The sequence below is a fragment of the Anomalospiza imberbis genome, chromosome 2 (assembly GCF_031753505.1).
Source record: "Anomalospiza imberbis isolate Cuckoo-Finch-1a 21T00152 chromosome 2, ASM3175350v1, whole genome shotgun sequence".
NCBI classification, from domain to species: Eukaryota; Metazoa; Chordata; class Aves; order Passeriformes; family Viduidae; genus Anomalospiza; species Anomalospiza imberbis.
Window position 1 is genome coordinate 115819673 of NC_089682.1, and position 25493 is coordinate 115845165.

General features: G+C 39.4%; 1 protein-coding gene across 1 annotated transcript in view; it reads right to left on the reverse strand.

The window, feature by feature from the left end:
• Window positions 1–25068, reverse strand: part of VWA3B (von Willebrand factor A domain containing 3B) — a 59046-nt gene extending 33978 nt beyond the window's left edge. Inside the window, 9 exon segments of the mRNA XM_068182692.1 lie at window positions 468–664; window positions 2185–2301; window positions 8717–8841; window positions 10704–10873; window positions 16455–16614; window positions 18863–19113; window positions 21423–21517; window positions 23089–23307; window positions 24956–25068. Coding sequence (XP_068038793.1) covers window positions 468–664; window positions 2185–2301; window positions 8717–8841; window positions 10704–10873; window positions 16455–16614; window positions 18863–19113; window positions 21423–21517; window positions 23089–23307; window positions 24956–24995 — 1374 coding nt within the window. The 5' untranslated portion in view covers window positions 24996–25068.
• Window positions 25069–25493: the final 425 nt, after the last annotated feature.

The following is a 25493-nucleotide window of genomic DNA, read 5'->3' on the forward strand; positions in this document are numbered from 1 at the left end:
GATTCAATACAATGCGGTTTTATTTTTTGCAACTAGGAAAAAACAGATGCTTATTAGTCAATGGTAAAGCTTGATAAAAACAAATAGAAGACAAATTAATCCAAATTTTCTTAAGGAACTAGAGGACACTGCAGCATCTGAGACTAACACATCCTCTAAACATAAAAAGAAATTTTTGCCCCACCCCACAGAAATACAAAGAAAACCAAAGCATTGCTTAAGCCAGTTATGATTCTTCCTTTTAGAATGTATGTGAACCAGAAAGGAGCCCTTAAAGCAGTCATTCTCAAAAAGCCCTCTGAGACATTCTTATTCTGTCTCAATAATTAGTAATCTGATTTTAACAAAAAATATAAAACAAAAATGCCATACACTAGATTATCAATTTATCCATCAATAAAGTTTTCAAGCTTTAAAAGAAAAAACAAACAACTCATAGGACATGAGGGAAAATGAACAATACTCACAGCATCAGTTTGTGAACATTCATCCTCTGGTTTAGTTTTTATGTCAACAGGTCCATCTACATGGCGAAAAACACTATCAGCAAGCGCATCGTACAGTGTGAGCTTCTGAGCTTTCAAGCCATACTTCTGCAACCACTTCTCAGAAGTCAAATATTTGTCACTTAGATGTTTTGATAATGGATGATCACCTTTGTTTGCTAATATAGAAAATAAACAAACAAAATCTCCTGTATAATATGGTTCATTTTGGATACCACCAGAAGACAGGGAGCAAAGACAAGAGTGAGAAGAACAAAATATAAAACGAATTTTCTTAGTAGTTGAATTACAAAGTGCCAGAAAGTATTCCTGAATAAGATGTCTAACTTCAAGGAGATTCATTTGAGAAAATGAAACAACAGAAGATATAATTTAAAATACAGTCAAGACCATTGGTTAACATTAATCTTTTTAGAGATGGCTATTTAAAGTAAAAGGCAAACTACAATGTCATATTGTTTCACAAATTTTTTAAGGACTATCTTAAGGTAGGGCATTGCACAGCTCTGGACACCAGTATAGTATACAGATAAAAAAATAGGATACAAAATTCTCCACTGACTCATCACTATCTCAATAAACCACACCTAAACCAAATGACAAGGCAGTGGGCCCCATAGCAGGGTGAATTTATTTTGTCACACTCTACCTTTGGTGGACCAAGGTGGTATAAATGTCTACTCAGTTTAGATGCAGCTACAATGACCACAATAGTGAGATCCTGAGCCTTTAAATAAATCTATGGAGGCATCTACTTCCCTTACACACACAGAGATAACCAACATCAGGGCAGGTGCACAATCAGAGCCTGTTCACGTGGAAACCTTTGCCTTATGATTGCTTGTGGTCCTTAGAACAAGTGTCACTAATGTGCTCACACGATTTTGAAAAGAAAACTTGTTTTGTTTTCTTTCTTCCACATGCTTTACATAGAGCATCTCCATTTCTGCAGGTCTGAGTAGCTTCTCACTGTCCCTTGTTAAAGCCTTCCAAACCAGCTACGCTTCTGTCTCCAACAGGGCTCAGTCCAATCAATATGCACAGAACAACAAATGAGTCATGTTCTAGGCCAAACATAATGGCAGAAACTATGGGTCGAATGAACAAATGCACGTGCTCCTCTATGTTTCTTAAGGCAGGAGTTGTCAGAGTGCTTATTCTGAATTGTTTACAGATCTCCACCCTTGACAAAAATGCAATCCCTCTGCTTCTTCTCTTTATGTGGAATGAACTAGTTACATGTTGCAGGTTATCCCAAGAAGACTGCGATAGGAGAAGGATGAGGTATTTCCCCAGCACTGTGCAGAAAAAATTGAAGACTTAGCGGTTTAGGCAGATAGGAAGAGATCACAAAAAACTCCCCAAATAATTTCCATATCCCAAAATCCAGTTAACTTCTAAACCTAGTCACTGATAAACTAAAAACTAATGTTTCAGCCTGAGCTGTTAAAGTTTAGCAAGTTTAAGCCATAGTAAACAGAGATTTGTATTGGAAAGTTTTAAGCAATCCTAAGTTTAGATAACTATTATAGAGCTATATAGGCATATAGGTGTTATACCCTGTATACAGACATTTTGGAAAAAACCATCCCCAAATTGATGTGCAATCAAAACTGTTTACAAAAAATGTTGATCATTAATATAATGGCAGCTGTCTTGAAAGAAACATAAATGATACCTTCTTGAGAAGCAGACTGGTCAGACTCTGATAACATTTCCTGAACTTGTCTCACTGTACTCCTGGCTTCCTCCAGCTCCTTCCAGATCAAAAACACATCTTCACGGACACCAGCTACTGCAAGAGAAATAATAAATAGAACTTCACGTTTTTATACAATTTCAGCTTTTTGTAACTCCTCAATCACAACAAAGTCATTGGTATACCCAGGTTTTGTCATATAACCTTGTTTTCTTGAGGCCCTGTTGCAATGACAAATGCTGTTCTCTGACAGACTTCAAAAAAAGGGCTCAAATCTGGCTCTAGGATATGACAGGTGTTTAGTATATTGGAGCTAACCTCCAAAGTTGGCCACAGATTGTTCCCACAGTGGAAGCAAATAAATTTTAACACTCTTGGAAAATAATAAGGAAAATAAACAATGAAATTCACTTGTTGCCCCCTGGACTTCATTGCAAAACTTGTCTCTAAAGAGTAAACCCGGTTTTGACATTTTAAAGAGAAGACAATTTTGACTCCATTTCCTAAAGTATATAATTAATTTTACTTAAATCTTCTTTCCCTGATGACTATGAAATGAAATTTTGCTAAAGATAAATTTATTTTCATCCTGACAATCGTCAACAGTCATAAACAAATGTTATAAAAAAAAATTCACCACCAGGTTACATTTTCAAAAAAAACCAGAAAGATCCAAAGCTGGAATCGAGACAATGTTTTCTTAATTTCAACAGATATGTCTTTCTTGATGAAAATAATTAAAATATTTATTTATTTCATAAAATAAACTACTAAAATTGAGACATCTTGTATATCTAAGCAGTAGCATCACTATTAAAAATGTGTTAAGTTACTCCCAGAGTTTAAACTCTGGACAATGCAGAAAAACCATGTGCAGTGTAACAGTAAAAATCTAAAAGAAACTGAATCATCAGTTATCCTAACCACAAATACAGATTAAAAACTATTTCATAGTTTTTAATGTAATAGATTACAACCTATTCATGTAATAGATTACAACCTATTAATGAATTGCACATAAAGATGCTGAACAAGGCAAACTGTATCTTATCATCCAGTGGTTCAGACAATATACAATGATGGTTCACTGCATGAAAGATAAGATATGCAAAGTTTGCCACTGAAGTAGGCTGCCAGTTCTTTGATAAACTTTCTGGAAATAATAATAATAATAATAATAATAATAATCATCATCATCATCATAATCATAAGAAGAAGAAGAAGAAGAAGAAGAAGAAGAATAAGTTATTGAAACAAGAACTCAATTTTAATTGTGAAATGCTTTCAGTTTCCAACAAATATTTTGAATTGTGCTATTGTACACTGCCATCTCCTGGGACCTTCCTGCATTTCAAAACAACTGTTGCAGCCATTAGGACAAAGATCAACATTTCCTGAATCACAAAAAGCTTCAGTAAGGCAGATCAGTCCACAACATAAAACACAAAAGGGAGGAAAAAGCCCTCAGTCTGCAATAATTACCTGTTAAATTTAAGAAAAATATTCTCTCAAATTTTTTGGAAATAATTCAACTTTTATTTTATAAGCAATCTCTCCCCAGAAACTGCAAACACATGCATTCACACCACACATGAACGTAGTTCTAAGTTTAAGGCTGTTAAGAACGTAATTCCAGTGGTGCTGTCTCAAACTAAATCTGGATATCCTCCACAAGCTGTCAATTACTGTCATACAGATTTAATTTTATGAATATTTTAAATATTTTAAAATATTTTTAATCATTTGAAAATATTTGTACTTGCGAAGAAATTTGTATACTTAACTACCTCTAAAACAATAACAATTATATCATTGTGTTGCTTTATTTCCCCTTAAATTGATGCAATGGACTCATCACTTTTACAGGATCATTGTTACATTAAGATAGATGAACTGAGTTGGTATTACATGAGAAGGCATTTTGTCCTCATTTATGCTTGTAGCACAGCATGCCCTTTCAAAGCAAGTGTGCTTGATGTCCCTTGCTACACAGGACAAATGCAGGCACCAAGAACTGCGCATTGTGAAATTCCAGCTGCTTAAAACTTTTTTTCCAACAACATTTTTCCTGGATTCAACTGGGAGAGAAGCTTGCAAGCAGTGATATCCACAGCAGCTTTCTCTCTCTACACAGGAAGCTCAGCTGCACCTCTGCCTCAGCCTCTTTTTCCCTGCAGGTAAGGAGTCGCCTGTGTCTTTCAAAATGGAACCCCCAAAATCAAAACCTACATGCAAGGCATAAGATCTTCCAGATGTGGCTCTCGGCTGTGGCCCATCCCTCAAAGCACATCTCTGGTAAATGACCAAGAAAGACCACCTCACTTCGTTTAAATTCCCTCTGCTCACACCTCAGATGTGCCATTTTTTGGGGACCACCAACTAAAGAAAGTCACTGCTCTGAAGGGTGCAATTCCCAACCATTCCAAGCCACTATCTCTTGTGGCTCCCTCACATTCAGGCACCCATGTCCCAGGAATAATCTTGTCTTAAAAAATGACTTTATCCAGGGAGAGAAAGGGCCCTCTTGGTTCCCCTTGCCATGAAGCACTTTCCCAGCTGCTCTGGGTGGCAGTGTAAGAGCCAGACTCCTGGTTCTGATTCAAAGCCCACCCCGCTGCAATGGCAGGAGGGTGGCCACCAGTCACACACAAGGGGACCGGCCTCAACACCCTGCTGCACGCGTCCAGCCTGCACCAAGCACAGTCAGCTTCCCCTGCCTCTCTCCAAAGCCACCCTGACCCTGCAGAGCACCTCATCCTGGGTAATGTTCCAGGAATGCCCTGCCTGCAGGTACAGGCGTTTCTGCTCTGGAGAACGGAGGGCCTAGAAAAGGGGAAGAGGATGAGGAAGGTTGTGGGGAGAACCTGTGGCAAGGGGAAGAAGCATTTTGCTGACACCCACGAACTGAGAAGCAAGATGTTAGACCTAAGCAAAAACACAACCACACTTGCACGTGTACACGGGAACTCGTAACTGTCCTCATTTCCATTTCCCAGTTATTTAACTGGCAGACAATCTCAGAAGAAGCAGCTTTTCCACATGTACCTCTCCACAAACAAACTTACCTGGTTTGACAAGTCACTCTAACCAACTTGATTTCCATATTGCTAATGAAAAAATCCTGCTTTCAAAAAAAAACAAAACCAAATCCAACAAAAACCCTACAAAATATCCAAAATACCTACAGTATCTTTGAAACAGGAAGTAAATACCAATACAAAAGCAAATCATGGAAAACAGAAGCATTTTTTACTTGTCTGAATATCTGACTTAAACCATGGAAGAAAAAAATGCAAATATAATGAAATAAGATCTATTTGAAAATGAATTTGCTGGCAAGGGAAGATGGGAAAATTGATTTTTTTCACTGCCAGTCCCTTTCTCAGCCTCCACGTGGCAGCAGAACACAGCAATACACCCTTCAGCATTGATTTTCAAAATCTCCACTTAGAGGGGGATGAATGAAGGCACAAAGAAGCATAAGAGGGTAGTCCACAGCTTTTACCCGCACACCTGCCAGACAAAGCACATGCAAGGAAAAAGCAGAGGCAATGGTCTTTGCCACAGCTTCTGGGCAAAGTAGCTACTCTTCAGTCATTATTCTGGCTCTCCAAAGGGAGGGTTCAATCTTTCCCATATCAGTGTACATAAACAGAAAAGAGTTAATTGACTTCAATGTCATACAGGAGAATGATGCTCTTATGCTTTCCTTTTTTCCACACAACCTGAAATATTCCCTATCAAATTTCCCTAAATGTGAAAAATCAAGTACATCTAAGAACAGAGCCTTGTATTGTTCACAGGGAGGTCAGACACTTTGCATTTATCACATCAGTAAGTCCTGATTTCAGTCCATTTGTATGCTCTCTACACATGCCAGCTCATCTATTCCATCACACAGAAACCACTACACAGAAATTTACTGTTTCTATGTCAGCCACCGAGGACTCTCTATTCATTTTAGGATCTAGTTCAAAGCACTACTGCTTTTCAAGCACTATGTAGCAGTTAGCGCCCTGTTACTCCAAGCAGATGACACAAATGTGCCCTTTTTCAGAAAGACATCTTTTCTCCACAGCTTCCACCATTCCTTGCCCTCTGTCTTCAAGTTCCAACTTAAATGTCACCGCCTTTCCACTTATAATTTCAACTACATAACAAGATTGCTTCATTCTACAGCTTTTTGCAGATGAATAAACTGCACAAAAAACTTAGGCAGAAGCGATAACAGGAAAATTAGTGTTGGATGAGGAGATATAATCACATTGGTGAAATAAGGCTTTATGTAAAAGCATTTCTCTGCTAGAAGTAAATCTGAGGCTGCCAGCATAAGGACCCTAATTCTTTAATGAGTTATACCTGTTTTGATCTTGAGCACCCACTCAAAAAGAGTGTAAAAATTTGTCAGTTTATCACACTCGCTTTCTAAATGTCTGCTCAAGATGCAAAGAGGCGAGAATTGAGCTCTTATCTAAAATTCTAAATAGTTCTGACTTATTTTGTTAAGCAGATGAAAAGGAATGAACATAAAGATATCTTATGTATCTTATGTACCGGTATTTGCAAAATGCTGATATTCAGTGGATACCCAGAAACTGTAAGATGTCGTTAAAACAGCTTTTCCAGTCCATATAACATGGTTATGAGTTTCAGCCTACAGCTGTTGCATTTGTGGTGCAAAAAGAAACATAATCAAAATATTCCTGTGCCTCCCTTTAGGTTTTAGAAACACCACATTTGGAGGATTAAATCTCTGGCTCATTTTCTATTTATTTCTTTGTGTAGTTTATGCCACATACCCAAGAACCAGTTTCAGAGCCCATTAGTGAGTAATCAACACTTTTATTTTTATTGCCCTATTACTATGCCCTTGAAGGAGTCTCTGAAACAAGAGAAATCAGACATAGACCAGAATAATGTCTTCAATGTGTTTTCTTTTCTGAAAGGACTTAAGATTCTGCATATGACTGAAGCACTCCAATTGGCTGCCAGTGATGTCACAGCTATGCCTGTAATACCCAGCAAATGCAGAAAGCTAATTGTGTTCCTTTTTAATGTGTAAATTCTACTCCATAATAGCAATAAGACACAACCGACAATACACTTCAAGGGGATTACTGCCCTTTTGAGCGATTAAAGCTATTCAGCTTTCGGCTTTAGAAACAGTGGTGAGGAAGTAATTTCAGTCATACAGGAGCTCTAGGCTCATCTATTGAAACAGGCTGACTGCCCCAGGGGAAGAGGGAGGCAGCTCCCCCCATACACATCCCCAAATGTGGTACAGCAAGAAAGCACTCACAGCAGACTGAAGGCAATCATTATACTGCTCTGCATTAGTCTGAAACGACAGCGTTTTGAAGCAGGCTCTGCTGTTGGTTTCTAAACTCTGCACGGGTGAGGCATGAGTGTCCTTTCACAACTCAAAAAAGCAGGTGACATCTCACTCCTTTATTTCTGTCCCCCCACAACGGTTCTTTCTCTTGTGCTGTTATAATCATGGTCCTAGTGAAGGACAGGTTAGTATGTAAGAAACTTGATTACAACCCAAATATGGGCCAGTCAGTCCAAGACTGACAAATGGCCTTACATGACACACCAAATCCACCTTATGCCATACATTCCCTAACAGTGAGAAGAGGATAACATTGTTCTACCTTTGGGGCAATACTAATGCCCCCAGCACAAAGGCAGAGTAGGGGATAGGTGTGTTGAGCCACTAGACTAAAGACATCATACGATTCCTGATGCCTAAAAGAAATAATTTTTTTTTACTCTCCTGCTGAGAAAGACATCAGATTTGACACACAAAGCCTCACTTCACATCACAAGCCCCTCTCCTCCCACCCTGGCTGAAACCACAGTCCAGTCCCCCACTGAACACTTACCCAGAGGAAGTAGGACTGTGACTAATATGAAACACGTTAAAGCTTTCTGCCCAGCTCCACCCACCAATGAAACTGTTTATTTTGGTTGTTTCCTCCTGGTATTTTTTCCATCAATCCTCCCACCACCACTTTGCACTGCCTTCTCTACAGTCACTTTACTGTGCTTTTGCCTGTCTTTGTGACAAATTCTTGGGACAAGCAAGTTAACCTCATGTTGATTTACTCCTATATTACTGATGAACTTGGCCTATATTGATGTTGGCTGTTTATCATATGGTCTGCCACACTATTCCTTTTCCTTTTAACCATTTCTCCATACATTTCCACAAGGTCACTGGCACAAGCACACAAGTACCATTCTTCATATTCCGAAATAAATTATCTTCTCCCCTTTTTACACTTTTCTTTCATTCTCACATGCACATCCTCTACTCTCTTCATTTTTGTCTTTTCCTTGCCCTCTCCTTCCCACACAGAGAATTTCCATTTTCAGAGCAGTCCTATCCTCACCCCACCCACACCTACAGGTTTCTTTTGATTTTACACTCATCGAGTTCCTAAACTACATTTCTATTCTGATATCTTGCTGATAATATCAGTGTAATCTTGGGGTTTACATTGTCTACCTAGTGGCATTCGCCCTTTCACTTTTCCAGAGCCCAGGGCAGTTAATCTTTTTCCATCCTCTTCATATTTTAGTGCAGGTCCAGTAGCATCCCTACAGTTATTCTTCGCAGCAAAAGCATGGAATCTGTAATACAAAATGAGTTTCAACCAGTACACAAAATACATAAATATTTCTCTATTTTAAAGAGATGTTTTTCACACACACAACTACAGAATTTTATCTAAAGCTTCAACTGCAATAAGATTATTATTATTTTCAAACTTTTTATATACATTTATGTACTTTCTGAAGTCTTCTCATGTAGAATATTCTTTCTTTTTGATATTACTAACTGCAAAGCACCTTACTCTTCCATTTCCTGGAAATCTATTTTTAATTAATGCTTTTAAGAGGCTGAGCAGGCATGTAATTTGAGATGTCTGACACTAACACCTTTTTATCAGATTATCCTCTCAGCTGAAAGCCTAGCAGGAACATTTATTTCATTATGGACATACAAATCAGGATGACGAGCAGACTTCATTTATCCTCATTGTCAAAACAGAGAAGCCCTCAGAGCAGGAAAAAGATGCATTTCTAAAACAGAAGTACACTAGAAACAGGTTCAAGGCATGAAAAGCCCGCGAACGTGGCTGTTCCTGTGGGAAAGCTGACTTAAACTTACATACAGTTGTTGGGGAACCATCCAGCAGCAAAGTTATTAACAGGCCCTGTAAATCTCTGCACAAAAGCTAGACTCATGCAAAAAGATGAAAGTGAGAATAGTATCAAATGAAAAAAATCCTCTCTGCTCCCTGCCACAACCCTTTTTGCCTCTGTCTATACCATACAAGAAACCCTCACTTTCCTTTAATAAAGACGGTATAAACACTGCCAAAAGAAAATGAGGGATAGTGACTGGCAATATACCTGGTACCGTAGAGGTACCATGCTTCTAAATGACCACAATTATTTTAAACACACATCAGACCAGAGCAAACGTAACACTTTCCCAGTCTTTTTTTTGGCAGACGCTCCCATCTCCTAAAAGCTATTTCTAAACACAGATGGCTATAAAAGAGCTAAGCAGCTGCCATCTTACCAATTGCTCTGCTGTCATTTGGGAGATTTCTACTGTTGGAGAGCTTCCCACTTTTGCACAAACAACAGTGAAACAGAAAAAGCTAGCAGCAATTTCACAAGTCTGTAACTGTATGGTGACTTCTGTTAAGCAGAGAAACACCTACTGACTCCTACTGCCTTCTTGCTGTTGAGAATGAGTTTGGTCTTGTGGGTTTTGTATTTGTTCATTTGCTTTCTTTATTTTTGATAACAGAATCAAGATTTAAGTAGTCTTATTCATTTCTACTGAAGGCTGATTCTCACCACATGGCTGATTCCCAGGATAAAGCAGACAAAATCCATGTGGAATATATTAATTTCCACCAACCATACCAAAAGGATGCTAGAGAGCATGTTACAGAGCTGCTTTTCCACACAACCAGGCTTGAATAACAACACCCCATCATTTTTCTGTTATTCCACGAGCTACTCATTTAGGCATCTCCTTTTCAGTATACGTCACTACGGCACTTGAGCCAACAAAACTCTAGATCTTTTTCTGGTGCTTGTGGATAGTAACATAATGCTTTGTAATAACGTACAAAGCAACACAACGAGAACTTATTTTATGTTGTGACCATTTCCCCTGAACAGTTTTTTCCAGACTTCAAGAGAGAGGCAGATGGCAGATGATTTTGGGCATAAAAAGGGAATAGCTTTTCTGCAAGCCAGTGAGAACATATGCAGAAAAAAAGCTGGACTGTTTTAAGTAGGGCCTTCCTTCTAGTCATATCTCTTAAGACTATTTCCATATTCCCAGATCACTTACCGAACAGCTTTGTCTCATTTTCCTCATGGATTATACTCAGGTATGCCCCAATACCATTTCTATCAGCAAAGAACTTCATGAATACTGAAATCTTTACTGTCCTTCTTTGTCATACCTGCCAGAAGTCAAGTGGCTCAACTCCTTCAGAAAAATAATCGTTTCATCTTCCCTAGCATTGAAAGACACTGTGTTGACTGGACAGGAGCTATCTGAAACCTTCTCAAGGAGTAGCTGCTTTGTGTCCACTGGAACATCTCCCACAGCAAAGTAATAGACAGCTTCAACCTGTCATTAAACAGGAAAAAAAAAGGTAATTAGAAGACATAGTTTTACATAAATTTCTGATACTTATTCAAGTGCTGTCCTGTCCTCAGTATTGGTAGAAAAATTTGGTTAAAACTGATGCATTACTTGGGCTATAAGATTTTCACACCTTTGGTTCTTCCTCTCATTTATGCTAGTAATTCACACAAAATTCCCTCAAGTGAGACAAGAACCTATCCCACAGTCCCTGGGTCTGATTCTGCCCAATGCAAGCCTCTTTTCACAGATATTAACTGAAGCCAAAGAGAGCTGTAAGGAAGGACAATTGCATCATTAGTCAGAAAAAGGCTCTGTGCCATATGCCACTTTTATCAAGAGACATGCTATGTTGGTACCTTGCCAGGGCTGAAAAGTAGGAACTTTATACCAGACATAGTTTCACTGGCAGCATGTATTCTGAGGTTAGGAAAGATGGCAATCAAGGGAGGGGATTTTCCCATTCTGCTCTGCACTAGCACAACCTCACTTTGAATATTGTGTGCAGTTTTGGTCACTGCAATATAAGAAAGACACTAAACTATTGGAGAGCATCTGAGAGAGAACTAAGATGGGTCTTGACAGCAAGCTGTATGAGGAGTGTCTGATGTCACCTGCTCTGTTCAGCCTGGAGAAGAGGAGACTGAGGGGAGACCTCATGGCAGTCTACAACTTCCTCATGATGGGAAGAGGAGGGGTAGCCACTGATTTCTTCTCCATAGTGACCAGTGAGGGAGTGGCATGAAGCTGTGTGAGGGAAGGCTGAGGTTGGATATTAAAAAAAATCTTTTACACAGATGGTGGTTGGGCACTGGAACAGTGATCACAGCACCAAGCCTGACAGAGTTCAAGAAGCATTTGGACAACACTCTCAGCACATGGTATGATTCTTGGGGATGGTCCTGTGCAGGGCCAGGAGGTGGGTTCAATGATCCCGTATGACCTTTCCAACCTAGCATATTCTGTGATTCTGTAATTATTTGAATGCTATTGCTGGTATTTACAGACATTTTGTATTTTTTATACTTCCCAAGGCAGAGGGAGCTTGGCAGTTTTACTATAACCACACACTTATATTGTGGAAATGTTATTACAAGAAGTGAGAGAAGCTGAAAAAATGTATTTTAGTTATTGCTTGAATATTACATTATGAGGAATTTTATGTTACCTGCACCTATCCATGTAATGATCCTCATGGGGAATATGTTTCTTGAATTTTCACCATCATTAAAAATAAATGTAACAAACAGCTATCCCATGATGACTTTCAAGACAATATGTGCAGTATATCAGTTCTATATCATGGTACATACCAGCTGATAAATACCTGATAAAACATTGTTTAACTGAAAAAAATACATTTGAAAACTTTCACCTCTGTGCTCAGTATGGAGTGGATCATCCTCAAAACTATGCTAAGGCACAGGGAAAATAAGAAGCCAACATGGCTTCACTAAGGGCAAACCATGCCTGACAATTTGGTAACTTTCTTCAATGGGGCTACTGACCTCATCTACCTGGACTTCTGTCAAGCATTTTACATTGTTCTGCATGACACTCTTGTCTCTAAATTGAAGAAACATGGATTTGGTGGATGGAACACTCTGTGGATAAGGAACTGACTGGATGTTGCACTCCAAGAGTCAGGGCAAACAGTTTGATATCCAAGTGGAATGTCCATAGTGCTCCTGAGGGGTCAGTAAGGGGACTGGCGCTTTTTAACATCTCTGTTGGTGACAAGGGCAGTGGGACTGACTGTACCTTCAGCAAGTTTGCCAACACCACCAAGCTGTATGGTGTCTGATGCCCTGGAGGGAGGGATACCATCCAGAGGGACCTGGACAGCCTCGAGACCTGGAACGAAGTGAACCTCATGAACTACAGGGCCAAGTGCAAGGTCCTGTAATTTAATTTGGGTAAGTGCAATCCCAAATTCAAGCACAGGCTGGGTGGAGAATGGATTGAGAGCAGCTCTGCAGAGGACTTGGGGGTATTGGTTGATGAGAAGTTCAACATGATCCAGCAATATGCACTTGCATCCCAGAAATCCAACTGTATCCAAATCAGCGTGGCCAGCAAGGAAAGGGAGGTGTGTCTACCTCTCTGCTCCACACCCATGAAACCTTTCCTGGAGCATTGTGTCCAGCTCTGGGACCCCCAACATAAGAAGGCATGGATTTGCTGGAGCAAGTCCAGAGGAGAGCCACAAAGATGATCACAAGGCTGGAGTGCCTTTCCTATGAAGACAGACTGAGGTAGATAGGGCTGTTCAGCCAGAGAAGAGAAGGCTCTGGGTAGACCTTATAGCACCTTCCAGGACCTGAAGGCGCCTGCATGAAAGCTGGAGAGGTACTTTTCACAAGGACAAGGGAGAACGGCCTTAAACTGAAGGATGGTAGATTTAGATTAGATGCAAGGAAGAAATTCTTCACCTATGAAGGTGTAAGGCACTGGGAACAGTTGTCCAGAGAAGTTAGGAATGCTCCATCCCAGGAAGTGTTCAAGGCCAGATTAAATGGGGCTTTGAGCTACCTGATCTAGTAAAAGGTATCCGTGCCCATGGCAGCGGTGTTGGAATTAAGCAGTGTTTAAGGTCCCTTTCAACCCAAACCATTCAGCGTCTCTATGATTCTATTAATATGAATATGAATATTCTATATTCTATGAATATGGATCCCAGGATGTGCACCACAACAGAGAACTATTTGAGTCGGGGATGGCACTGAGGAAATGTCTCTGCACTCACGTAATTTTATGTAGTAAAGCAATGTAGTATGCAAATTCAGTATCACCTACAGTAGTAAAGCAAATTCAGTATCACCTACAAGCGTGCTCATACATTTCCACTATTGCCTTGGATACTGATTTGTATTCCAGCTCCCTGAATAATTTCTACATTTCAAGCATCCTCCCTCATGGACCTTTTGGCACCTTCCTCAACACTGGAAGATGTCTCTCCCAAGCAGCAACCCAATTTCAGGCTGGATCAGACAAACTAACAAAGCAGCACCTTGCCATCTTGAACTTCTCTTGGATCTTGCAAAGGAGTGAGATGCTCCATGTGGAAGGCAGGGGCCATAGTTACAGACTCCACTTATTTGGGAGCAAGCAGGACCGGGTGTCCTAGCATCACTGATAATTCTAGACAAATACTAACGGTAAAGAGGTATGACTGTATTTTATTAAACTACAAGATTAACAGAATACTTATTAGCTTTAGAAAAAGGTATACAGAAACAAAAAGAAAAAACTCTTGCACCTTTCTGTGTTTTAGTTCAGTTTTAAAAAGTTTCCTGTCTGCCTCCTCCAGCTAAAAAGCTATCTGAGCCTGCACACAGGTCTCCCAGATGAGACCCAGTTCTTGGACAATACCATGTTCCTACTGCTTTTGTTGAAGAGACTCCTGACCCAGAGGTATGTATGCATATTTGCACAACCATTTTTCCCTGTGTTCCTTCAGATTCACATCTTCTCTCCCTTCCCTCTAAGACTGCAATTAATTCATAAACTTGATATTCAACAAGAATAGAAATTTTCACACTTTCTTCAAGGGATTCACTGCCTGCCTCTGCAACTTTCAAAATGCTGACATTTATTGGGCATAGCTGAAACAGAACCAACCCCCCACAAGAAATTAAAAAAAAAAATATGAACCACAGATAATTCACTCTATTTAACTACAATCCCAGCAATGACATACCACAATGGAAATGTTCCTCATAGGCTAGTGGGGAAAGGTTAAAACCTTTCAAGTGAGTCCTTCATATTTTGAATATTGTAGTTTATACATTTAAACAAGCAAACAAAGTTCATATAAGAACAGAAAGGAGAACACCATGAACATTCTTCTCAGTCGATCATGGTGGGGAGGTGTTTTGGATAAGCGATCCACACTTCATGGAGTGGCACCTGTACAGAACTGGAGGCTAGACACTGTGGATGCATTTGTGGCAGGCAGAGCTCAAAGGACTGCAACATTACAGCAGACTAATCTTGAGCTTGGGATTTACAGGCCATAAGGAGAGGAAATCAAAGGAATCACCACGTATGGGAAGAAAAGACCAGCTGAAGGAATGACAAGAAGAGCCATGTCTAGAACAAAAAAAAAAAACAAAAACAAAAACAAAAACCCTGTTGTTTTGGAGAAACTTCTGTGGATTAAGCCAGTTCTTAGGAAGGAGTTATCCATGGTTGCTCAGTAAGTAGGCAAGTTTTCTCTAGGACTGAATGGGGTATCCCCCATCTGCTCTACAGTGAACATGGCTCTTTAGTGAACTGTCAGTTATGAATGATAATGACTCTGTTTAGGTGGAATTGAAGTTTGTTTTATGTTGAGCACCTGCCACAACTGACTCCCCCAGATTGCCTATTGGCCTACCAATATCTGGAAAAATAATAATACAAGTTTCATTGTCTGACAGATTTTAATTTCTGTTTATTCAAACAGAGACCCACCATGTCCAACAAGACTTTTTTCATCCAGAAAACACTGAAATCTAAGTACAATTTTTCAGTTACTCATCAGGATATAAGTATTAATATTGCAAATTGAAAATGCTAATAAAATTATGATGGGGGCATTTAAAAAATATCACTGCTGAACAATTTTCTCCTTACTCAGCTCCTTTTAAATATTAGTTTCCAAACATCAAGGATCATCAGGATGGGAATCCAGCAGCATAGGGAACCAGAAGGTAACTCAAGCAAAATTTACCTTCTCCCTCAAACAATGTTCCAGAAAGAGATTTACATGAGTTAGGATTGGATCTGTGCACAGGGAGAGATGTTAATAGCAGTGAAAACCAATTACTCTACCCCACAGACAGTAAGCCAAATTTTCCATTAAATTCAGGTGTTAGAGAACTGAAAGAATATACATTGTCAGTAAATGTCATAAAATATCTCTTTAAAAACACAAGTTTTAAGTTACTAGCTCAAGTGATGGCATATATGTTTCATTTCTTGTGACTCTATTTAATGAATAAAGTAATAGGATACTTTTAAAAATGAAGAGCATTTAATTGCAGGAATAACTGTGCATGCTTGGTCTCTATCCTGGCAGAAAGTCTAGCCATCACCTGGCTGATGAAAAAGGATTTGTGTAGCCCTATCATAAGCTAATACTTCCATAAATCTCTGTACTCATTATTTTGAATTTTAAATATAACTTTTCATGAGAAAGTTGGATACAAAACAAAATAAAAATTGTTTCCCTGCCTTCAAAAATGTTGCAATTTTCTCATAAACCTGAAGCCCTGAAAAACTTATATGGCAAAGAAAATGGAAGGGAAGATGTCTTCTCTTTCCCTTAATGACTGAATGTCATTTATTCTGAGCACTCTAGAAAAGAAAATAAACAAGTTTCTGCATTCAAAATACAGTACATTTACATAAAAAGACAATCATTAAGCATAGTATGCAGCTACACTTGAGGGGAAAAAATCCTTTCCAAATGCTGTCATGAATATTTATCCTTGCAACATTGATCAGGGCAAATCACAGCAGCCAGCCTAACACTGAACACTCTTGGATTTACTTGGGCTTCTGAAAAGATGTATGAGCTTACCGCTTCATCACCCGTGGCTTCCAGCAGAGCCTCAGCAGAGCTGGTGTGGCTGACAGCTGTCATATGGTCCAGCTTCCAGAGCCACGTAACTGCAGACCTTACAGTATGCTCAGACACACGAGTACATTTCTGTTGCCACTTCATAAGATCCTGAGCAGCCCTGAAAATGAGATTAACTATAAATCAGAAATAGGGAGAATCATGCTGGCAGAACACGAGACTAGAGCTCTGCTATTGTTACAATTCTTTTATATTCTTAAATAAGAATTATAATATACCACAGATACTAAATCTAGACTTGCAATAAAGGAAGCAGAGAAAAAAATGAAACCATTTACTGTAATTTTATAAAGTTTTCTTTTGAGACAACTGTTTCCAAAGCAAGATCAGGAAAGAGAAATTTTTTTTAAAGAATTCCTGATTCAAAACTCTTCTTATCATAAAAACTCAATCAAGTTTTTAAAATAAGTGCATGGAAAAGAAAAGTGTATTCCACAGGTCTTGTTCCACAACTTGCCCCATGATCTTGGTGTCAGAGCAGTTTAACTGACACTTTTTTTGGTAGGACAGCTGATCTTTAGCTAGCCATCAAAAATAAAATTTGTGATGCTAGGCTTTTCAGTATTTCAATTGATAAAAGACAGTAGTCTTAAGGGAAGAACAGAAGTACAAAGCCAATCAGCACTTTTGCCTGTGCACATGTACATAAAACGGCAGAAAGGAACTAGAAAACCAACTTGTTACAGTATCTGTGACATTCCATCAAGAACTATTTTGAAGAGATTCCTGCAAATCTAAAAGACAAATATATTTCCCAAAATTCTTTTAAAGTAGTAATTTAAATGCTATATTGTCTTTTGTTTCCCTCTTGCAAAAACAAACACATCGATGAACATAACTACTGTTTCAATTTTGATTTGGCTTTGCAGTTAATTTTTAAAGAAAAAGTTCTCTGTTCTCAAAAACTACGGAAGCTATCTGCTTTGGAAAATATCTTCTTTGGAAAATATCTACTTTTGAAACAGGTTGCCCTGAGAAACTGTGAATTCTCCACCCCTGGAAGTGTTCAAAGCCAGGCTGGACGGGGCTTTGAGAAAGCTGGTCTAGTGGAAGACGTCCCTGCCCATGGCAGTGGGTTTGGAACTAGATAGTCTGTAGTGTCCCTTTCAACCCAAACCATTCTGTGATTTTATTATTCTCCTTTCCAAATCTCAGCAGTACCACAATCTAGAGAATTAAAGATAGATTACCTAAATCAAATCTGTAAGACAATGCCTGGGTAAAATAACATGAAGAATCACCATGTAATTGCAAGTTATCATTGTGGAGCCAATTTTAAAATTGTATTACCTAACTTGTGCATAATTTTTTTCCACTCATCTATCCAAACCCAAGTTTATGCATTCAAACTCTCATGCATGTATGAGAATTTTTGCGGCTAGGTAAAATTTGAATAGCTACTTCTATTCTTCTAATTAAATGCAAATTAATTTATTCCTCTTAGGGAACAAAGGCTTGGAAATCTTCTTTTGTTATGGAAATCTACTATTGTTTCCTAGTGCTGCTACTGATTTCTGTGACCATGGAAATCGACAGAAATACAAATGGCTATGCCTGTGCCTATGGCTCTTGGGGGAGTGCACATCTAGCTGCAAGGCAGAAACCTGTAATGTCTAAAGACACAAGAATGCAATAGGTGGTCAGATAGAAGTTCACTGTTTCACTAATACTACAACATCTGAAGGGCATTACTGCTGTTGCAAATTCTTCTGATTTTGTAGATGTGTCAGTATTTGTGTTCTCTTACCCTTTATTTGTTCTTCAGGGTAACAGTGGCCTTCTGTTACACAGAAGTGGCAAGTTCAGCATGGCTATATTGCCATAAAAATTATGTGGGAAATCTATGTGGGAATCCATGTGGGAAATCTACAGATACTAGCATGACATGAACCACGACAATTTCCAGCACAGAAAGTACCTTAACCAAACATGTACAACATGCAACTCTTTTTATTCTCCAGCAATGGGCCAACATGGACTTCTTTGTCCAGCCTAGAGAGACCTGATTGTGGCCTTTCAGTACTTGAAGAGTCTTAGAAGAAAAATGGGGAGAGTCTATTTAGTAGGGCCTGGAGCAATATGACAAGGAGTGATGTTTTTAAAAGAAAAGAACCTATATTCAGAGTAGACAAATTTTTTTACAATGAGGGCACTGAAACACATGAGCAGGTTGCCCTGAGAGGTGGGAGATGCCTCATCCTTGGAAACATTCAAGGTCAGGCTGGATGTGGCTTTGAGCAACTTGGTGTAGAGGAAGGCATCCCTGCCCATTTGCAGGGGTGTTGGATGAAATCACCTTTAAAAGTGCCTTCCAACCCAAACCATTCTATGATTCTGATTCTGCTTACCGAATGAGGTTGAATCTGGAAATTTGTATCACCTGTTCCACAAGCACCATAGAAAGTGCATCCCGACACAGATCAAATTCAGCTGGAGCTGCAGTGCCAAAATCCAACACAATGACAATGCACTGTTCTTGAATCACTCCAAATATCTGCCGGCTCTCACTGGTTAACCATTCCATTCGCTGCTTATATAGCTCAATAGCTCCAATTAGACAATCCACAAAATGAAGAATCAGTTCTTTTTTGGCTGTCAGCTTTATTCAAATAAGGGAGAGAAGGAAATTGAACATCAAAACAAATAATACAAATGCAGCCCCAAGCTTAGCACAGCTGCATAGCTAGTTTGTAAGTGTCAGATATGCCAGCTAAGGTAGCTGTGAAAACAACCCATTTTCCCTCCACTGTTTCAAACTTGACAAATGCATCTAAGCTATAAAGAAAAGGCACTGCATTTTGTCCTAATTGCTTTTCATAATCTTTTTATGTGAGCATGGGACAGTGCCAGTGGGTTGTCTGACTTGTCTGTCTCAAAACTGGAGCAATTAGAATGAGCTGAACACAGGCTAGGATGTAGAAAGAGCTGCAGAGCAGATGGGTGAACAAACAAGGACACAGAAACTTTGTACCTTCTCAGACTAGAAGTTTGACTGGTTTTTAAAAAAAAATTTACAGCGATACAAGGCAGCATACGGTTTGGTTCTAGGGCACTTCAATCTCCATCTAGTCTTTAGCATTTGAAAGGAAAACGTTAAATGTTTCTTGTTTGTACTATTATTCAACTAACAATGCCCAGCATTACAGATTAACTATTTGCAGGTAGGTGCTTAGGCAAATTTAGTTCAGATAACTGCAATCAACAACTAAAACTTCCCATATCTTTTCAGTAAAGTCAAGTCTAGATTCAGTATTAAAATTAAAACCAGCACATCCTCCCAATAAATAATTGTATACACATTCAGCATGGCCTGTGGGTCTAAAAACGCACCACAGATTTCCCCAATATCTCTGGCCCATGTGAGATGATTTACTTGTTGCCTTCTACCTCTAACTTCCTTTCCAGGACTAAGTGCAAAACCTTGGAAATACAAATGTTTTTCAACAAGAACATTTCTCAGGGAGAAGATATTTTGTGTGTCAGTCTGCACACTTCTCCCTCTTATTTGTATTTTTCTGTGTTTTTTAGTATCAGCTTGGGCCCTGTAATGTGCTTCCCAGATACAGTCTCAGGCAGTCTGCCAAAGGAATGTCGGCCTGGGAAGGACCACTTAGAAATCCAGTTTCCTCCTATGACAGTCAGATTCATACAAAGAAGTTTATTGCACTATATCGACCTGACTTAAAATAAAGCAGTTTTCTCAGAATATTTCCTCACGTGTAGTAAGCAAGTGCAGATTTCCATTTCTCTGAGGGCCAGGAAACTTCTGACTGTCCAGCCTAATTTTATTCATTCACACCCATTTATTTTTGGACTATCATGCCTTTTAGCAGAGAACACTACAGCTTCTCCCTATCCCTGTAATTTGCCTTTCGGTAGCATTCAAGGGCAATAATACTACCCTTCTTCTATCTTCTTTCAGGCTTACATTTCAGCATCAACCAAGCCCTCTTATAAGATCATCACTCCACTGCAGTTCATCCTACCAGCTCTTCTCAGTACCTACTTTGGTTTGAATGGCTTCCTCTAAGCCTATAGTAATTGTATGCAATATTGCACTCAGTATCCTAAAGGAGATCTGACCAGATTTTATATAGTAGCAAAAATGCCTTTCCTGCTGCTCACAACATGTCCTAAGATTAAAAGACATTACGTAGATATTTCTTACTGAATTAATGGGAATAAAATGAGGGGGAAAGGCTCCCTGAAACGGTTCTTTACCCATTTTTAAGCATTGTGCCATCAAAAGTGATTCCAGTCATCAGAAAAAATGACAAGCCATTTGCTTTTGTAAAATCTTTTATAAATTAACTCTCTCCCTTCCACACTCACATGCACATCTCTTCAATCAGAATCCATCCTCTTAACAATGGGGCTGCCAGCAGCTGTTGCTAAGACATTCCTTAGAACATGAGCCTGGGCAGAGATCCAGCTAGCTGTCTCTGTAGAATAGGCTGAGCCTTTTGTGACCTGCTGGCACTAAGCAAAGAGCACTGCTTTTCATTGGCAATGGCAGCACATTATGTCTTCTTATTTCAGCATCCCCATTTGTTTTATTGATTACAATTTTTTTTTACTGGTTCTGAGCATCTTCTCTCTAAGGGTTCCCTCTTTCAAGACAGGGTAGATGTTGCTTAGAAACTGCAATCATGTCTGGAGAAAATTTACTTCAATCCTGCACCAAGGCAAAACACTAAGACTTAGAAAGGAAAAAAGATATCCAACTTTTCTACCACTGATAGTTATCACTAACAGTTTGACAAAACAGAAGAAAAAAATATCAAAAGATAAAGTTCTCACAAAGAATAAACATATTTTTGCCATAGGAAAGCATTCCAGTTTCATCATTCTGCTACAGTGATAACTTCTAAGTGCATAGGGAAGGCATCACAAGTCAGCCACACTTACATTATACACGCTGCCATCTTGTGCTCTCTTGTATTGAGGAAACAGACCGTCTGCATATCGAGAAGCCACAGCTTTCCCCAAGGTGGTCACATAATCTACAGTAAAATTTACAAAATATCAAGTTGCTAATCTTCAGGACTACTTCAAACAGGTATTTTTAAGGCTGATGTGTATGTCATCCATGTGTGAGGCACATGCATCAGTATTGAGCTCTTGACATTAAGAAACTTGAGAGAAATTCTAATTCTGTTTTTGTTTTATTTTCTGGTTATATCCATGATGGGGGCCTGAGGCTTTCAACCTCTGGCTGCATCTCGTGTTGTCCTTGGCTGCATTCCCTGGCAGGACCCTAGACATGGTTAATTACCTTGCCCTGCTGCAGGACTGTATCTTGTTCAGTGAGGGCACAGCCTGGGCTGCAGTGCCTTTTGGCTCCTGGTTCATTTTCCTCCCATAGAGCAGCCCTGCTTTTGCTGCTTCCTCCCAGTTTAGTCAGAAGCGAGGAAAAAACCCACATCTAATTACTTATAGGCCAAAAAGCTACACAGGACTTTAATTATTGTGAGGTTTGGGCAATCTCACAACAGGACTTGCAAATATTTGTCTGTCAAACCAAATACAAAATCTGGTACAGATAATGTTGTTCTCTTACACAACTCAATGGGTGCAGAAGTCAGTGCACCTAAGGAAAAGGCCGCACTCTGCACTTTTCAGTAGCTAGAAATCTTCTCCAGGATCTCCACTGATAGGAAAACATTAGGGGTGGGAATAGTTAACGTCATAAAGCAGTTATCTGTACACCATGCTGCCCTGCCAAGCTAGTACATTCTGCTCCTAACACTGTAACAATTTTAACCCTGCTTAACAGCTTCCTCTTCATCTGCAGCATACAAGATATCAGGAATTGCACTGGCGATCTTTGAATGCCCCATGGATACAAGCCAGCCAAAACGTTAAATTATGCAACCTAGAACTATGGCAATACATTACAATTCCTACTTCTCAGGCAGCAAGCTGTTCAAAGAAAATAATATATTACCATGCTCTGCAAAGAACCATTATGGCAGTGGTTAATAATTATTAGCAAACTCTTCCCCTCCAGCTGTCAGATAACTGCAAAGGAACATTTTTCTATAGTCTGACTTTGCATGAAAAGCAGACTGAATTCTAATTAAATTTAACATTTTCCTTAAAGCTGGATACCCAGAAATAATATCCTGTTCCCAAGCACATTTACTAACCCTGATGATCAATAGTAGATCACAGATTATGGCATGACATACATTATGCTTGCCATCTGAAAGGAGACAGAGATCTTATCCTGTGTTGTTTGCAAGAAAAAGATTAACAGGCTCAGCAGCACCAGCTATTTCCAAGCTACAGCTATTGGTAAGGATGAGAACTGCAGCTTAGGGTAAAGAAACAGTACAGTTGAGTAAGGAAAGCCATTCTCAGACCCTAAGTCCTTCTCACATCAAAAGGAAGAATTTCTCAGTTCTTTGAACTGGCAATGTCAGCAACTGTGGATACAACTTCCATTTCTGCCATTGTCATAAGAGACAATGTGAAAATCTCCACTGTATACACTGGCATGCAGAATGAATGTGGTTCTCCAGACTATCAAAAGTTGGAAGATTTATTATCCTATTATTGATTTGTCTTATACCTTTCCTGTGCTGGAATCCAACCTGGGACAAAATCTGGGAGAGGGACAATTTGTTTCTTTTGAGACCATAATGCTGAAGCCATTTAGAAGAAGAAACAAGGGACTGTACATCTGTTCTCCACTGACCAACTGCCAGTCTCCTTTTCTTCTCTTTTGATTTCTTCTTGTGGACCTTGTGGGAATCTTCAGGATCTTGTCTGGGCTTTGAATCAAAACCATCTGCTGTAAAGAGAAATGAGGGAAAAACTACATTTATCTTTTAACCAAACAATTTCAAAACCAAATGAGATTAATTTCCCCTTTCTTTACCTGTATTCCATGGTCCTGTATATATGTATAGCTCACCTCTTGTTTTTTTTTTTTTTTATACTGAATAATGTCCTTAATCTGGAAAGCTGCTCTCAGTCCTACACATCCACTTGCTGTTACATCTTTCTATTCATCCATATACCTTCACTTTCAATTTATTAAAGTAAATGTCTCTTGTATGTTGAAATTCAAGCCCTGAAATATAAGTCCAGTTTGCCAAATGGCACTTCTTCCAACTCCTAAGACATCTCTCCTAAGTCTTGGAAATCAGAACACACAATAGGCTTTCAAAGATTGTCAGACCATCACTACATACACATTAGAAGCATTATGCAATAAACAAGTATTTCCTAAAAATTTCATGCTGAACTCCTCCCATAAGCAATAGTATTGTCCCCAGAAGAACCTGACTTTATTGCAAGGTTGGTGAAACTCCCTCCGGTCACATCACTTGCCTCAAGTTTAAATGGTGTTTCTGTCAGTTTCTTGCTCTGGGCTGTGATAGATCATGTGCATGCACAAGAAATCGTGGACATGAAGGTCCAGGTTCCTTTTAACTTCCACAGGACATGGAACACACCTGAGCATGGCAGTATGGTTTGTCAGGCTAGCTCTACTTGCATTTGGCAGCAGCAGCAGCTCAGACCCCAGAGTGCTGAGGCAGAAATGGAAGCAATAAAAAACAATAATGCCTCTGTTCTTCAGCACATAGGTTCTAGGAGGACTTCGGTATTTCCTGTTCATTCCCAAAATACTCTGCATGAGCTAAGCTGGCCCTAGTTGATTAAATACCCTTGCTGTATCTAAGTTTACTTTCTGTGGACTTTGGAAATTTCTTTACATTTTCCCCAGTACCAACATCATCTGCTGTGTCCTAGTCCTTCATTGCCCATATACTGTAAACTGCCTGTAAATGTACCGCATATATCAAACTGGCCCAAAATACAAGGAAAGGTACTTCTCTCTCTAATGCCTCCAAAATAACCTTCAGCTTAGCATGGAATATGATCAGAACTCCCTGCTAAATTCAAGTATTATAACAACCAACCTGGTTCCAAAGGTTCATTAGAGAGACAGTTCCACATTTAACACTACATAAAGGAAATAAGACTCTTATCTTCAGAAATCATCTTTCAGTGACAGAGGGCTTCTATAAAGTGTAGACTGCCACAAGTTCTTTCACAGCCATCAGTCCTACCGGCAGGACGATGGGCTGGCATGCCTGTAGAGGCTAGCTTTTTACCAGCCCTCCTGTGCTCTGTGCAGAAGCAGCAGTGGCAGATGTTAACGCTAGAGAGAGGCAGGTGTAGGTTTGCAGCTGCTCAAGCTTTGAATACAGTCAGGCATTGTTTATAGTCACTTGAACAGTCATTCCCAGTTTCCTTCCCCAAAAATACACAAAGGCCAGCACAGCACCCCATACACAGCCCAGGTAAGTGTGGCACAGCTTCAGAATGGCTTGTATACAGCCAGCATGCACACCACAGTGCTCCAAAGGAAACTGGAAGTCATCTAGGAGAACATGGAATCTATGCAAAAATAGTGATGAAATACTCACAGTCACTCCAGGCAAGTCTCTTAGATGGATTAGCAGTCATGATAGATCTCTTGACCAGCAGCTTCTCTTTGCTTTATTCTGAAACCTTGAGGAATCATTATTTTAAAAAATTAAAATATTGCCATGCACAGGTTAATATGAACTGGAGACCAGTTCCACATGCCCAGCCAATAATAAACTGCAGAAGGATGAGATCAGGGTTTTCCGCAAGCAAAAAAATAACATAAGAATGATAGCTACTCCCCATCTCAAGAAAGGCTGAAGTCAGATCTGACAGGGATCCACAAGCTCAAAAGTGGGAAATCAGGAAATTCCTTCACCCCAAATCATCATTAAAAAGAGCCAATATGCTAGAAAAATGAGCATGGTGCTCTGGCATACTGTCAGCCAGCTGTATAATATTCTATTATTGCCTTGAAGTATGCCTTGCCTTTGCTATAATCCAATTTATGACTAAACCTGGGAGTATAAATGCAATTTTGTGCAGAGATTCATAACTTTGCCTATAAGACTACAAGATGAGTCACAAAGAGAAGGA